The 17,295-nt window shown below is 34.9% G+C and overlaps 1 protein-coding gene across 2 annotated transcripts in view; it reads left to right on the plus strand.

Annotated features, from left to right (window-relative positions):
• Positions 1–2,262: 2,262 nt before the first annotated feature.
• HYCC1 (hyccin PI4KA lipid kinase complex subunit 1) overlaps positions 2,263–17,295 on the plus strand; it is a 41,817-nt gene continuing 26,784 nt past the window's right edge. For both annotated transcript variants that reach the window (XM_065884017.1, XM_065884019.1), the window contains exons 1-6: positions 2,263–2,313; positions 7,615–7,716; positions 13,474–13,653; positions 14,509–14,589; positions 15,090–15,205; positions 15,579–15,674. In XM_065884017.1, the coding sequence (XP_065740089.1) occupies positions 2,263–2,313; positions 7,615–7,716; positions 13,474–13,653; positions 14,509–14,589; positions 15,090–15,205; positions 15,579–15,674 (626 nt within the window). The remainder of the gene's footprint in view (positions 2,314–7,614; positions 7,717–13,473; positions 13,654–14,508; positions 14,590–15,089; positions 15,206–15,578; positions 15,675–17,295) is intronic.

Genomic DNA, 17,295 nt, shown 5'->3' on the forward strand with positions numbered 1-17,295 from the left:
ATTTTTCTCCTCCTTCGGATTTTAAAGGGAAGAACGTGATCTAGCAGGGTTTTCGGTAACATTTTGGGCATAATTCCAAAGCCCAGTTTACTTGAATGGACAGTTCTATAAAATCAATAATATGGTACAAATATGTGGTTTTCTAATAGTCTGGCTTGATCCAAGGATAAAATTTAGAATAAAAAAGGGTTATTTTTTTTTTTTTGCGGTACGTGGGCCTCTCACTGTTGTGGCCTCTCCTGTTGCAGAGCACAGGCTCCGGACACGCAGGCTCAGCGACCATGGCTCACGGGCCCAGCGGCTCCGCGGCATGTGGGATCTTCCCGGACCGGGGCACGAACCCGTGTCCCCTGCATCGGCAGGCGGACTCTCAACCACTGTGCCACCAGGGAAGCCCCAAAAGGGCTATTTTTTATCCTGAAAAAATAAAATGCATATCTCTCAAGTAATTCTTCATGTATGAATAAATGAATTAGTGAATATATATTTTTTTCTTAATCATTTTTTTAAATGGAAATTAGACGACAGAAACATTAGAATGTATTCTTTGCAAGAACCTGTGTTGTTCATTATGAAGTATCTGTATACTTTGATAGACAGCTGAGTAGAGGCTATACAAGTTGATATTCTTTGATAATAATATTGCATAGTAATAACACTTTTATTGCAAGGTATTGTAATAAGTGCTTTTATTTACATTTTTTCATTTAATTCTCACAATAATCCATTGAAAGTAGGTACTGTGGTTAGCCCTATTTCATGAATGAAAAAAGTAAGGCAAATGACCTGCCCAAGGTTATACTATAAGTAAGAATAGAATCAGGATTCAGTTTCTGTCAATTCTGTCCCGGTTTCTACTACATGATAATGCTGATTAAAATTAAGAAGGCTAATGCAGGGTTTGTGCCTGACTTAGGAGGTTAGGAAATTCAGCTAGAGCTAATAAAGTTTCTCCTCAAGAAACAGTTTTTAAGTTCATTCTCCTATAGATGGATGGGTGAAGAAAACTACATTGTACTTTGACAAAAGTTTTGCTTGAGATAAATTTGTTTTGCATTTCCTTTAGCTTCCTTTTTTCTTATTTATACTTAAGTAAATTCCAATCTTATGAATAACTATTGTTAAGACTAAGGTCATTATCTTGGATATTACCACTTTTACTTCTGTTTTATGAATATTAAGCTTTCAGGGAACCAAGTGGCTTGCCTAGATAGATTGTTACTGTAGTAAAGAACTGAAATATAAGCAAATTAAATTAATGCTTTCTATAAAGTTAGTTTTGGATGCACGTCTTTTTATATTTTCAGTTTTAAAATGTATTTTGCAGTTTTCTTTTTTTTAATGAATTTATGTATTAACTTATTTATTTTTGGCTGCGTTGGGTCTTCGCTGCTGTGTGCAGGCTTTCTCTGGTTGCGGCGAATGGGGGCTACTCTTCCTTGCGGTGCGTGGGCTTCTCATTGCAGTGGCTTCTCTCATTGCGGTGGCTTCTCTCATTGCGGAGTGCGCACTCTAGGCGCGGGGGCTTCAGTAGTTGGGGCACGCAGTAGTTGTGGCACAAGGGCTTAGTCGCTCCGCGGTATGTGTGATCTTCCTGGGTCAGGGATCGAACCCGTGTCCCCTGCATTGGCAAGCAGATTCTTAACCACTGCAGCATGAGGGAAGTCCCTCTACAGTTTTCTTAAGATGCATTATCTACTTGGAATTATTTAATTGAAACTAGGGGAAAATGTCCAGTATGTTTTGCAGCTGGTATTACTAAAAGCTGAATGAAAAATTGCAGAGCCAATTTCATCATGTTATGATATTTATACTTTTGTCAAAATTGTTGCTTTTTTTTTTTTTTTTTTTTGCGGTACGCGGGCCTCTCACTGTTGTGGCCTCTCCCGTTGCAGAGCACAGGCTCTGGACGCGCAGGCTTAGCGGCCATGGCTCACGGGCCTAGCCACTCCGCGGCATGTGGGATCCTCCCGGACTGGGGCACGAACCCGTGTCCCCTGTATTGGCAGGTGGACTCTCAACCACTGCGCCACCAGGGAAGCCCAAATTGTTGCATTTTAATGCTTGTTTTTGCACATTGGTTTTGAAATGAACCCAGTAATTTATGTTTGAAACTGCTTTAATTTCACAAGTAACAAAGTAGCTAAATTTTATAGGATTACTTCTATTCTTGGTAATCTGACTATAAAGAAAATATATTCAATATTTTAACATTTTTCTATGTTAATTTTCAGGTTGAAGGTTTAGAACAGATGTGGAAAGATGTTCACTTCAGAGAAAGGGGTTGTGGAGGAATGGTTGTCAGAGTTTAAGGTAATATTTACTGTTTTAATATAATAGTTTTATTCCAAAGAAGTTGTGTCTCTGGTTTAAATTCCAGTGACTTTTTTTTTTTAATGGCTAAAAAGCTTAATATCTGTGGAAGCAAAATAATGTTCCAAAAAATCTTATTAGGGGATTATTTACACATAATAATCTTTCCTAGGAAATTGACTCCTTTTTTCACCAAGTAGTTTAGTTTGTTTTCTCCCTTTTATGGCAACACCACAAAGAATGGTTAAAGTCTCTGAAAGTTGATGTCATTCTCTCCAACCAGCATGAAAGATTCACTGTTGAAATGTTTCTCCCAATTTGGGGGGCACTGGGAGTGGGCAGATCAACGATGAGGAGGAGATGGGAAGATATTTGCCCAACTTTCTATCAGTGCATCTTTCTCTAGTTGGCTAACCCAGTGCCTGTATAAGCGGTATATAACTCTTGGTTAGTTGATGAAGAAAAATAAAACTCTGTTTTCTTGTCTCATGAACTCTTCTTTATGATAGTTAAAATAGTGTTCCTTTAACCAGTTAGCTAACTTCTTTTTGTCCCCTGGGTCTTGTTGTTACACATAATTATGTGAGCTTCCTGATCATGAACCACAGGAAGGAAGGGTTTGGGCTGAAATTGTCATTTTTTGTCCAGCCAAGTTAGCCCAAGGCCTCGGACAAAAGTCAGACTTATTGGCTTGTTTCAGTGAGGGAGACTATACAATAGGTACCCTGTAGGCATCTCACCAAACAAAGGAAAAAGTAAAATTGTTATAGGATTTTCAGAAAAGGTGAAATTTAAAGGAAGCAGTATTTTGATAGACTCAAAACAAAGCAGAGCTATGTGTAATGGGGTTAAAATCTGGCCTGGACTGTGAAGTGGACCCAGGGTAATGTTGTCTTGGGAACTACAAAGTTAACATCTGTGTGGAATGTTCGGTTCAGAAACCCCTTGTCTGAAGCCTGCTTCTCTGTGTCTAGGTGACTTAGATCCTCCTGCCAAGAGTGGGATGTTTCATTCTTAACCGATATATGTTTAAATGACAAAGTTCTTGATATCTATGATTTTAGATTACAAGGCTTCTCACTGAGTAAGAATACAGTAGTCATTCAAAAATGGAGGTTATGACACTTTTTAGCTGCAGTATGTCCTTGAGAGAAGCAATGTTTCCTGTTAATTTTGTAGCTGGCCTTACCGGTCGTTATCTCATCCTGATGAATGACAAAGGTTTTCATTTTCTCAGCTTTTATAGTCATGAATTGAATATCTTTTTATGGATCCCGTAACTCATCATAAAGTGATGTAATTATACATGCACTTATAAAAGGGCACTGTATATAGTATACATATTTTAATAGTTTGATTAAATCTGGTGTGTGCCTTTTTTTCTTACATATGTTGTCTTTGTGTTTTTAAGCTTTTTTCCTGCTTCAAGAGTATTTAATATGGTTCATTACCATGATTTTTTTTTTTTGGCAAGTTGATTAAAATTGTCAAGTGTAACAGTTGAATACCACTTCTAGGGCATTCTTATATTAATGATGAAGTAAAATTTGCACAAGCAAATAGAGCCAGTTAGCCATTCTTTACTATGGGAGTTGTGTCAAGAGGGCTCGATAAAGGAGGTGAGGCTTAGGGGAGGATCAGCTATTAAGGCAAATAACTGAAAATCATGACTAATTATCTTCCCTTCCCATCTTTTTGTTTATTTCTTTCCCTTCCTGGGAAGGAAACTTTTCCTTGAGAGGAGGGGAGTAAGATCCTGGGCCCCATGAAATAAAAGGTTATTTAACTTTCCCCTAACCCGCCAAAATTAAATTTACCCAATTTTCAATCAATCTGACATAACAAATGATTTAAATTATTGTCAAGTATAAGGGAAGATATTTCCTATTCCTTGGTTAATTTGGTAGGCATTTCTGAAAATTATTTTGAATTGTGTTAATGTGTGTTGAATTCAGCTCTGTTTATATTTGATGAAGAAATTAAGGTTACCAGACAAAATCAGCAGTATAGTAAAAGTGATAGAAGATAGGAAAGTGCATGAGAACAAATCTCCCAAGTATACTTTTAAAATTGAATATCTTGTCTTTTGAAATGATTTGTGATGTTAATTATGTATTTTGGTGAAAATATTTAAGAAATAAAGTTTAGGGATCATCTATCTATCTATCTATCTATCTATCTATCTATCTATCTATCTGTCATCTATCTATGCCTCTGCTTGGTTGTTTAATCTAATAACCGTGGTGCTAATAAGGCCAAGGTCATCATGATTAATAAAGTAAGTGGTACAGAGTACATGGGGCTGAGAAGTCAGACACCCTTTGGTCTAATCATAATTTTTCCTCTAGGTGGTTTTACGATGTTGGACAAATCACATAACTTCTTTGGGTCTCGGTATCCTCACCAGAAAACGTGAAATAGGTGGTCTTTGAAGATGATTTTAGCTGTGCACTGTTCCATGGGTACAGTCTGAACCCCCAACCTCATAACGTCACTCAACATTCTCTCAAATGCACAAAGACAATGCAGTTTGCTTTGGGCAATTTTTATTTCTTTTTTCTTCTTTGCCTTTGGAAAAACTAGTATTTACTCTAGCTATGGGCCCTCATTAATATTCTCTTAGTATACCAACAAAAAGAATTAGACTCAAACTTCATCATGAATAGTTAGTTCAATCTCTGTCTTTACAAATATTTATTTGTAAAATATTATCTTTCAGATTGTATTGTGTTTTTCTTAATGTTATATGTAGATTTATCCACCAAATTTTTGATTTTCTGGTAGTCACTGAATCGCAATATGTGACTCAAAATCTAGTCTTATGTGTAATGTTGTTGGTCAGAATTGTTTTATTTATTGGTTCTCCACCCATCTGTCCATCTTCATTAATTCTCTTCCACCCAACCCATATCACTTCCTTACATTTTATAAAAGCCATCTGCCAAATGATACTTTAGTATGAAGCATCTGTCTTCTTCAAATTTTGCCAAGACTAATTTCCTACCATAATGTCCCATTATAACTTCTTTTGTCTCCAGTTCTGCCTTCTGAAAAGTGAGAAAGCTTAGCTGGTATTTAAGAAGGCAAGTACCTTTGAACTAGTACAGTGTAAGAAAATTTAAAGGTTTGCTGTCATAGTATTTAAATCCATAGGCCATTTAGATCTTAAGGTTTTCAAAGCACTGTTCATAAACACAGCAATTGTATTTTCTCTCCTTCTATAGACAAAAGTAACTTTTCCCACATTCACAAAATGAAATAATGACAGAATTGTGATAAAATATAATAGTTCACTACACTAATTTTTGGGAGATCCTTCCTCTCATTTAGCAGTAGTAGCCTAGGCCCAGGATATTTTCTAGAACTTGTCTTTTCAGAAAAGAGCTGTCCTTTTGCTTTTGGCTGTTTCACAAAAAATATTTTACCTCATGAGCGTTAATTGGTACATAAACTGAAAATTGTAGTTCACATTTTTAATGACTCTTCCAGTTTTAGCCTAGATAGTGTATGTAATAATCTTTCTATTCACTAATCATTTTTTAAGATTTATTTTTCAATTCACTTGGTTTAAAATTTTGTTTAGACACGCGTGTGCACGTGTGCACATACACACACATATATTAATGTGTTTTACATGTATACTTAGGTTCGTTATCATTCAGGTGATTGGAAATCTGTTGTTTGACTATTATTCCCTTTTATATAAATTCCATCAATATTAGGTTACTCTTGATCAAATAGCGGAAATGGAATGTTGCCTGGAGATCTTTTGCTACATGCTTTTGAAACACTGAAGAAAGCCCTAATCTCCTCTTTGTGTAAGCAGCTGCAGTGAAACTCCCCGCTTCCGCCCCCCCACCCCGGAAGAATTGTGGAAGGTTCCCAGACAGTTCACATTTACTTACCATTCTGGTAAACAAAACTATCTTAATAAATTAAAAAAAGAGGCTATTCACTCATATATCCTAAGGTGAAATGTGACCTATTTTTAAAGAATCTACTGAAGAGTAAACAGTGACAGTATTTATTTCTTATTTTGTTCATCTATATAAATGTCTTCAGCAAAGATTTGAATACGAGGCTTTGTGCTGAATGCTGTGGATGGAGAGATAAGATAGTTCTTGCCCTCAAGGAGTTCACAGTAGGGTAAAAATGAACCAAATGTCCTTATTATAAAAATTAATGCTGTTTAATTTTCTATGTCTATTTATGCACACACCCACCTATATACACTAACCATAACCCATTTTAAATCATGAAATACTAGGGTGTGGGACATGTAAGAAATAGTGTATATCTTGGCATGACTGTTAGCAATATCTTGAGACATTATATCTACTGCAGGATTAACATTGTTGATTAACTGGTTGATTGATAGAAATAATTTTCATGGGAAAAAATAATGACTTGGGAGACAGAAGTTGTTAAGGAAGGGGTATACTCTAGAAGGATAGGTTTTTATCATTTGTTATGATGAAGTGGGTTTTTGTTTTTCTTCAGATTTCCCTACTACTTTTATCCTAAACCGTCTGACTTACTACTGGAGTTTTATCTCTTCCCATTCCTCTCTGGTCATAGTGTCCTTTCTGAAAGGGTGGCTCTGTGATTAGTTGCTGCTATTTTAAATGGAATTAAGAACACTAGTTTGTTGGTAGTGTGACTTTCTTCTCCAGTTCTGAGAAGTAAAAAATTTCCCCCCAATTCTGTAAAGTAGAACAGTCTTACTTAACAGTCACAACATGTAACTCAGGAGTTACTTTGATAGATGATCTGTGGCTTTAAGGTTTGAAACATTAGATCCTTATATAACATGTTTATTAAGAAACAGGATAAAATACTGCTAATAGATTGATAACCTGTATAATGCTACAAAAAATGTATCTCTGGCTTTACAAATGATTTGTATTCTTATTTCTAACCCCAAACTGTGATCAAAGATGAAGTGCTGAATGTTAATTTATGTCCCTGTTGATGTTGAGGATTAAATATATCTTTTATTTTATTTTTACAATTTTTTTGTTGAGATATAATTCACATAATGAAAAATTCACTATTTTAAGATGAAAATACAGTGGTTTTTAGTGGTTTTACAATGTTGTGCCAGTAACACAAGCATCTAATCCTAGGACATTTCCATCACCTCCAAAAGAAACTCCATACCTGGTTAGTCACTCCCAATTCTTCCTTCTCCCAATTCCCTGTCCCCCAATCTCTGGCAACAACTAATCTGCTTTCTGTATTTGGATTTGTCTGTTCTGGACATTTCATAAAAATAAAATGTATTTTTTAAAATTTGTTTAGACACTACCAGAAACATCTTTACCAAATTATGCTACAAATTTGAAAGACAAGAGTTCTTTAGTTTCATCTCTCTATAAAGTTATCCAGGAGCCACAAAGTGAGGTAAGTACTCTAACAGTTTATTGTGCTAGTAGTATTCATTTGATTGATTTTTTAATTTGTTACTGTGAAAAATAACACATATATTAAAAAGGGCAAGAAAAGTATAGCTTAAAGAATTATAATATATATTCTGGAGTGTTTAGCTGATTACTTTTGAGAAGTAGATAGAGGGATAAGAGAAGAATACTTTATGTGCAGAAAAATGGCAGAATAAAAAAAATTATAATAAAATGAGCTCCAGTGTACCATCACCCAGACCAAGAAATAGAATTATTACCATATTCCAAAGCCACCTCTGAACATGTTCCTGCTCATCTACCTATGCATTATGTATGTAGGTATCTGTCTATCTATCTATCTATATATCTATCTTGCTGGAGATAGCCTTGGAAAGTCTGGGTCACTGCATTCATTTATTCATTCAGCAAATATTTGTGTGCCCGTTATGAGCCAGCTGCAGTGCTAGGCAACAGAAAATCAAAGATGAGTAGCACATGGTCTTTATCCCGTAAGAGGAAAGGGAGGAAATATGTAAATACATGCTTTCAAGGCAATGCCTAACTGAGTCTAGATGGATTTGCACATGTTTTCCAGGTGTGGAAAGTAAAAGGACATTCCAAGCTGTAGGAATAGTATATGGAGGCCTGAGAAAATATGCGGAATTTGAGGAGTAGCAAGTAGTTTGGTCCTGCTGGTGTTTTTCCCAGTCCTTTCTTCTTTTCTCTGTGTGCCCCTCCACCCCACCCCACATTTCCTTTTCTTTTTTAGATAGCAAGTTTACTTTGAAGGTGACAAAATGATCTATACTCCAGATTCTGGTGCTTATAAATCCCACCATTCATAGTAGAAATATAATAGGTAAGGATTGGAAATAGTGAGGAAAATCAAAAGGCATGGCATTCAGATAAAAGCAAATAGGCTAATGCAGTAGTTAACAAGAGATTAAAGACTGTTGGGAACTGAAGCTGGAAAGGTAGGTTTAGGTTGTAACCATGGCGGGCCTAGAATTCCATTATAAGCAGGTTAGACTTTTTTTGCGCTGATGACTTGACCAGTTGATTGTTTTAGGAAGGTGGCTATGTGGAGGACAGATTGGCGAATGGAAAAAATGAAAGCAAGAAGACTAGGAGGCTATGACAACAGTGTAGGAGGGCTGTTGAGAACCTGAACTAGGGCAGTGTCAGTGGGAATGGAAAGAGGTGGAGTAGAGAGGAGGAGTATGAGGTATGCATTCTTTTTATACTTGAGTTTGGTAAGTGAAACGATAGGCTCTAAGACCACTAGTCCTATTATCTAGGGGTAAAACAACTTACACCCTGGTGTCTAGTCCTATGTGGACCTATATGCCTTTGGGATGAAACTATCAAAACTAGAGTCTTTTGTTATTTGAGTAGGTAACCTCTTTTGGAGGGGGTCTAGAATAACCCAGCTTTTACTGATTATTCCATAAAGAAGATTATAAAGATTATGAATTTTAGGTGCTGAAAAAAAGACTAGGGTTTATATTGACAAGACAAAAACTTTAACTGGAATAACTAAATAGAGCAACCTTCCTCCTTCCCAAAGCTTCTTAATTTGTATAGTAGCTTCTTTTCTTGAAGGGTTTTAGTTTTTGAAGTATTTGGGTAGAAGCTGTCTTACAGTTTTCCATGTTTATTTGAGAATTATTTTACCAAATGGATCAAGTATAGCTGTGTGCTTTATTATTATTTTTTTTAACAAATTAAGTCTTATTTATCATTTACTGATCAGTATTTTGAAAGGCTTAAAAATTATTTCTCTAATGAAGTGTGTTTTAACCAGGCTGCTTTGGATAGAGGTAGATTTCTGATAGGCTAGTTTGGTTCATAACATTTCTTTCATTCAGATGACAGTGAGCTCTGATGGCTCAGAGCAGTATATCTCAAACTATTTGTGGTGAAGTACCAGTTTAATATTTTTTTTCCAGTCTCTCACAGACCAATATGTGTACCTAATGTGTATGACAAGTATGCAACTCACATCACATGCGAGGTACGACATAAATTTGATGACCCCTAACTGATCCATACTCTGTTCAATAAGTCTGCTGATCATCCTCTTGGTTATTGCAGCCATATCAAGTTGCTATAAAAGTTTTTAAATATTTCCTCTCAATTTCTGTATTTATATTGTTGAGGACTGGTAACAGTTTGTAGATGGTCTTCAGTCCATGGACCACACTTTCAGAAGCACTGGTTTAGGAGGTTTTGCATGTAAGTTTGTTTTATGTTTTTAGCCTGATGAATGTGGTAAAGGCAGTGTGTATTCTGTATTCTTAAAAAGACAACTCAGTCTTTAAAAATGTACTTAGAAGTGCTTCTAAAATATAGCAGTGTCTACTTTAACATCATAACCTTCCTTTTGCTCTTTAGAACATTTTGTGTCTTAAAAGTGGAGATTAAAAAAAAAAAAAAAAAAAAAAAAAAAAAGTGGAGATATTCCCAAAAAGTTGACGTCATTGTCTTTTGGCATTTTTGAAATTTGGAACGTTGATTCTGCTGTTATTTGAAGTCTGGGAAATTTGGTATTTGGATTTTACAAGTAGTACTTTTTCATTATTCAGTTAAATTCATTTGATAAATATTTATTGAACACATATAGTGTGCCAGAAGTCACTTAGAAATGTAGCAGTGAACAAAACAGAACAAATTCTTTTTCTTATAGATTAGAACTTGTATTCTGGTAGGTGAAAGAAACATTAAACAAATACCTAAATGTATAATAAGATGTCAGTGATAAAACTGTGAAGATAAATAAAGCAGAGTAGGGGAAGTATGTGTTGGGACTGAGGAGGTGATGGTTGAATTAAGGTCTGAATGAATTAGAGGAAGAAAATAAAACTGGGGCAAGAGCTTTCCAGAGAGGGAATAGTAAGTGCAAAGGCCCTGAGGCAGGTATGTGTGGCAGGCTCAAGAAACTGTAAAGAGGCAGTTTATGGATACAATGAAATTTCCTTAACCAGTGCTTTTAATTGACTAAGATAGGCATAGGATTAGAGGCTAACAATGCTCAAGTCTGTTATGAAACCAGCTGTATTTTTTGAAAAAGCCGCATAAAATCTTCTAGGCATAGCAATCCCAGAGTGAGAGGAGGTCAGTTCATTGGCTACTGGCACATGAAGAGTAGTGCCCTCCAACTTTTCTGTATCTGTTTCCTACCTGTATTCTCAGTAACTGTTCAATTCAAAAAAAGTTTGGAAGATTCTCTTGTGACTTTACCCAGACTTAGCTCTTTTCCATCTTCTATCCCTGCTTTAGTCATTTAAAGGCATTTTTATGATACATTTCTGTTACCATTAAAATTCTCTCTTAAGATACAGCTTCTTACTTATGAATAGATTGTTGTAAAATTTCATTTGTAACTCAGTTGTTTCAGAATTCAGAATGTATTTTAGAATGGAAAGAAGGTACATGATGATTAGACCATAAAAAGGCCATTTAACACATCAACATATACTTAAGGTACAGTTCTCTCTTAACAGTATTATGAAACCTACCCACCAAGTATAACAATGTTTTCATGAGAAAATAATTCAAAAGTTCAAGCAAGACACTAGGAATACAGCATGTTGTAATGCTCCATTGCTTGTCTCAAATACATTCAGGTTAGGGCTTCCCTGGTGGCGCAGTGGTTGAGAGTCCGCCTGCCAATGCAGGGGACGCGGGTTCGTGCTCCAGTCCGGGAGGATCCCACGTGCTGCGGAGCAGCTAGGCCCGTGAGCCATGGCCACTGAGCCTGCGCGTCCAGAGCCTGTGCTTTGCAGTGGGAGAGGCCGCAACAGTGAGAGGCCGCATATCGGAAAAAAAAAAAAAATATATATATATATATATATATATATATATTCAGGTTAGATAAGTCAAACACTGCTTGTGTTTCCCACATTGTGTATTGTTTTATTCTTTTCCGACATTTTCCATTATGTTTATAAAGGAGTTAGAAAGCCTTGCCTTCAGTCAGACCTTCCTGAGCTGTGTGATGTTTTTGGTTTCAGTTGATAGCTTCTTTGTCTCAATTTCCTTATATAGAAAGTATACATGAGGGTAATGACATTGTACCATATAATATTGTGGGAATTAAATGGGTTCATATATGTGAACGTACTTTGCAAGCTGTAAAATCCTGCACAGATACTGGTATTTACCTCTAGTGTTTTGATATGCATAATTTCATCTAATCTCATTGCAGTATATAACTTCTGCATCCCTTTTGAATCTGTCTTCATTTGGTTCTGCTTTCATAAACCAAAACTCCATTTAATTTTAGATTTTAAACCAGTTTAAAAGGCCTTTTAGGGTGTTTTGATTAAAATTGATTATGTGTTCATGCAGCCTATTGAATAAATTTTCAGCATAAAGTTTCACAAGTTTGCAAATAATTTTTAGATTATACTAATTGATTTAATCAAAGCTTTCCGTGGTATTTAGAGAAGACCGATGTTACACCACAGTACAAGATTATCGACACTGGTCCACAAAGAAATTTTAAAACTCCACCCTGAAAGCTAAACATTCCCCTACCAGTCTTTCTTCCACCATCCCCCTCTCCATTCTTCCAAATTCCTACCCTAAAAACTTTTCTTGCTATCTGTGAATGGGGTTACTTTGCCTCTGACCCTCCAGTTTCCTTTTGCCTTTGCCATGCCACAGTGGACACCTGTTGCACTCTGATGACCATTCTGAGAGTGGAAAAATGTTCCTTAACTGTCAGAAGATAGTTTTTCAATAGGAAAGACCAGTTTGATTTAGTCAATATTTATTAAAGTATAACTTTTTCTATAATACTGACTTTAATTATACCCGGTTTGCTTTACATATTGAACTTCTTAAAAATCAAAACATCCACTTTAGTTCCTGTTCATTCCAATTATTGGTAATAGAAAATCTGTTTTGTAAATTGACATCAATCTATTGCCTAAGTTAGTGAAGTGAATGAACTCCCATTCGCTGAAAATATAATAGTAGCCTGCTTGTTTGAAAAGTAGCCCTGACATATTCGTTAATGACTTGTGTGTGATGATTATATATGCTTTAAGATAATACCTATAAAAGTCTCTTATCTTGACTTTCTGATTTTTAAAAAAATGTCTGTTATAAAGATACAGTCAGCTCTGTTAACTGGGTAACTGGGGGAGTGTGGTAGGGGGAAAAAAAGGCTATCAGTAAGTCCAAATCAAGTTTAAAATAAAATGATAGCAACGTTTAGATCATCCAGGGGAATTAACCATGGTTACAGTAAGAAACTAGACCTAGGGGCTTTATATTATTCAGCTTCTCCCTCCACATACTGGTCATTGCTGTCCCATGCTGCCTAGTTATAACTCAGGAGGGCAATGAGACAGTAACTCCCTAGGACTCCCATATCAATTTCTCCAACCCCGTAGCCGATCATTTATATTGACATGTTTTATCTGGAAGCAAGGATATTCAGGAAGAAACTTCTCACAACCTATCTATTTTAGGAATTTTAAAAGATATGGTTTTAATAGCAATACTACCTTCGAGTTACAGAATGTTTTAGAGTTTATAAAGTGCTTCAGTATACACTTAGTTTACAGTTTGGCCTTCCACTAGAGTTCATTACTAAATAGCTTAGCTGTGAATAGTTTTGTGTTTCCAAAAAATGGAAACATTTGTATATTTCAGTAATTACCAATCAGGGAAAACCTTTTATATTTAATACATCAGTGTCATTCAAATACAGTCCAGTCCTTGAATGAATATTTTGTCTTTCTTGCAGTTGCTAGAACCTGTCTGTCACCAGCTCTTTGAGTTCTATCGCAGCGGAGAGGAGCAGTTGCTTCGATTTACACTGCAGTTTCTTCCAGAACTGATTTGGTGCTACCTTGCCGTCTCAGCCAGCAGAAATGTGCATAGCAGTGGATGCATTGAAGCTCTTCTCCTAGGGGTTTACAATTTGGTTTGTATTTAATATAGTTAAAATGTTTTCTGACAGAAGCCAAGCATATAACCCTTTCAACAAAAATGAATACATAATGGCAACTATTTTTCATTTTAGTAAAGCTAATATTTATTTTTAATACATCAAATGACTCGTAGCTCATTCTCCCAAAAATAACTTTCTGGAGGTTGAAGGCTATATGGGCATACATACAATTATGTAAATATACATTTTTTGATTGATTGGAGACTAAAAATCAGCCCATTTAAATGATTTTATGGAGGTATCTGAAAATACCAGTGTTGAGTTTTCAGTTTTTTAGACTTAAAATCCACTGTCTATAAATTGTCTATTGTGACCTTCACAGAAAGTTTGGGAGAAAAGATCTAGTCTAATATCTACCAATAATAATTCTGTAAAATCTGGACTGTCTCCAGACTTCACACCATTCATTTAAAATATATAGTTTGCATTACTAATAGTGTTTGTATATTAAATAGTACAATATTCTAGATACATACTTAAGGTTTGTACTTTTTAAAGTGGAAAAAAAAATTTAAGGGTCATTTCATAATGTATTTCATAACTATGTTAATTGATTTAGAAAGTAGAACTTTTTACATGAGAAAAAATCAATGATTATTACCACACTACATCTGTATTTCATCCTTAAAACTATGTTACTTACATTTTAAGGAGAAGGTTAACTCCTAGTATTTGTGAATAATCGATTATCATAGTTTAAGATTTTAGCTGAATTTAAAATTTCTTTCTTCTCAGGTCTTTTTTTTTTTAGACTAACAGTTTAAATTCAGCTTTTAAATTTATGTGTAAAAAATAAATATTGTAAGATATTTTCTTTCACTTTTGTAGGAAATAGTTGACAAACAGGGACATAGCAAAGTATTGAGTTTTACGATTCCATCTTTATCCAAACCATCTGTATATCATGAGGTAAGTGACATTTTTATCAAAGTAAGTTTATTGGTCCTAAGATTTGAAGTTGCTATAAATTAGGGTCTGATTATTGAGACAAAAAATTTTATCAGTTTATTAGTGCCTTAAAAAGTATAAAACACCACACAAAGTATTGGCTATTCCCAAAGTAAAAATGGGTAATCAAAATCATTAAACTAAAACCTGATTTTAAAAGATCTATTAAGAGTATTCATTTTGAAATATTCTCCCCTTCTCCTGACAGATAAGATTAGATTTTTTATGTGTGGCAATTATGTATTTCTGGGGTAGAATTTTTAAAGTTAAACTATTTTGTATTTCTATTTGTGGTTTGTTTTTAATTATTTGTTAAATCTTTGAGCAGAATACTTAGTAGGCAGTCTGAATATTTCCAAGATGTATGATGTTCATGGCATTCATTCTTACTGGTGTATATATTCTAAATACCACATCTTCAACAGAATGGTTTTTTCTTTATTCACATGTCTTTTCTTTAGCCTTCCAGCATTGGGTCCATGGCTCTGACTGAGAGCGCCCTATCCCAGCATGGCTTGTCAAAAGTTGTGTACAGCGGACCTCACCCCCAAAGGGAGATGCTGACAGCACAGAATAGGTATACTGTGGAGACATAACCCGCTATTGTACCATGCTAATTTTTTAAGAAATTATTTCAGTAGATTTATAAATAATGTTTAATGAGTTGTATGTAACAATTTTTAAAATGTTGAGTCATTCTATACAAGAGAAAAACACATCTTCCCGATTTGTCACTTACACTTTGCTTCAGATGTCATCTGGAACATTGAATTTTTAAGATAATTTTCATATGACTGTTACTTTTTTCTTTCAGTTTTGTATTCTTATTGATGTGATTATATTGTACAGGTCTGTTTTGTAACATAATATCCCTCCCCAATGCTTGCTTAATTACAGTTGACTTCTAAGAATTCTCAAGATTTGTAAATATTCTTTTGGTTTATCTTTAGGTTTGAAGTGTTGACATTCCTTTTGTTGTGTTACAATGCTGCCCTAACTTATATGCCCAGTGTTTCTCTTCAATCACTGTGTCAAATTTGTTCAAGGTAAATTAAAATTCAAATGTTTTTAGTATTGAAATATATGAATCTAAGATTGCTAGTTTGTTACATATCTAAGTTATTTCTGTTTTGTTTAATCATTTGCTTGAAACACTAAATAGGTTAATATAAAGCTCCACGTAGTTGACATACAGAAAGCTCCCTAAAAACACAATGAAGTCACAAAAAACACAGTGAAGTGGGTAAAGCTGAATAACATTTCAATAGAATATTTAATTAGAAAAGGATCAAAAAAAAAAAAAAAGAAAAGGATCATACTGTATAATTAAAAGAATGGAACTATTATGACCTTTCAGTTTTTGGCATGTGGTTGGTTTCTGTTTTGTTTGCTTTTTTATCTGTCTGTTTATCTATCTATCTATCTATCTAGGTAGTTATTTTCATTGTGCTCTAATTTGGTACCAAGAAGGAAGTAAGAGATACTGGTTTTTAAACTTTTCATGTTAAAAAAAATTTAGCCAAGAGCTTGGTTAAGTAAATTATGGTAATCCTTGTGTATACTATGCAAATATTTAAGAATTCTGATTTAAAAGAGTACTTAATGATAGTATATATGGTGTGATTCCAGTGTTGACTGAATATGACCAGAATATTAACAATAGTTATATCTACTTGGTGGAATTATAGTTTATTTTAATTTTTTTCCTGTGTGATTTTTCTGTCATTCTCTACATTTTGTATGTTGAAGATGTTACTTTTTTTTTTTTGTCCGCACTGCGTGGCTTGCGGGATCTTAGTTCCCCAACCAGGGACTGAACCTGCACCCTCAGCAGTGAAAGCGAGGAGTCCTAACCTCTGGACCACCAGGGAAGTCCCTGTTACCTTTTTATAAAAAAACAAAAACAAAAGAAAACAAAAAAAACAAGGCTGAGAAAATGCCTTTGGTAACTCAAGTAAATAAGGGAAAATATAGAATTAAGGAACTTGTAAAAGAATTTAGATTTGGGAAACTTATTTAGAAAATGTAGCTTTAGAAAGTTAATAAGAGGGAGGGTGCATAGAGCAATACTTAGAAATGAAGTCAAAACAAAACAAACAAAAAACCTAAATTGATTCTATTGAATAAGATAGAAAACCACACAGGACCAGGGAGAGGGAGAGGGAGGTAACAAGGCAGGGGGCTTATTAGAGAAGATAGAGAAGTGGAGAGTCTTTCAGATATTTCCTGAATTGGAGCACAAGTACATTTGCTGCACCTTAGAAGATGGTACCAGTGTGCCATCTCTCTCACTTACTCTTTCTAATATGTTTCTTGTTTTAAATATTTTAAAGGCAGAGGTGCCCAGAGTTTTTGAATTTCAGAGATCTGTAAAATTTCAAGAAAGCTGAAGTGGGTATTTACATGGTGTTGCCGACTTTGTCTTTTGTCAAGTCATTGTATTATAAATATCTACCATCAACATTATTTAATGAAAGGGGAGAGTATTTTAACACCCAAAAAGGGTAGAATGGAAGGGAAGGACAACAGTTTATAAGCCAAAAGTGAGATGTTTAGCATTCCTTGTTTCTCATTTCATTATGGTCCAGTGAAAATGTTGTTATGCACTAAAATGAGTGTAAGAACCAACACTTCAGAAACAATGGCTTATGGAGTAGTTCGATGCAG

This window comes from Phocoena phocoena, chromosome 9, assembly GCF_963924675.1.
Source record: "Phocoena phocoena chromosome 9, mPhoPho1.1, whole genome shotgun sequence".
Taxonomy (NCBI): Eukaryota; Metazoa; Chordata; class Mammalia; order Artiodactyla; family Phocoenidae; genus Phocoena; species Phocoena phocoena.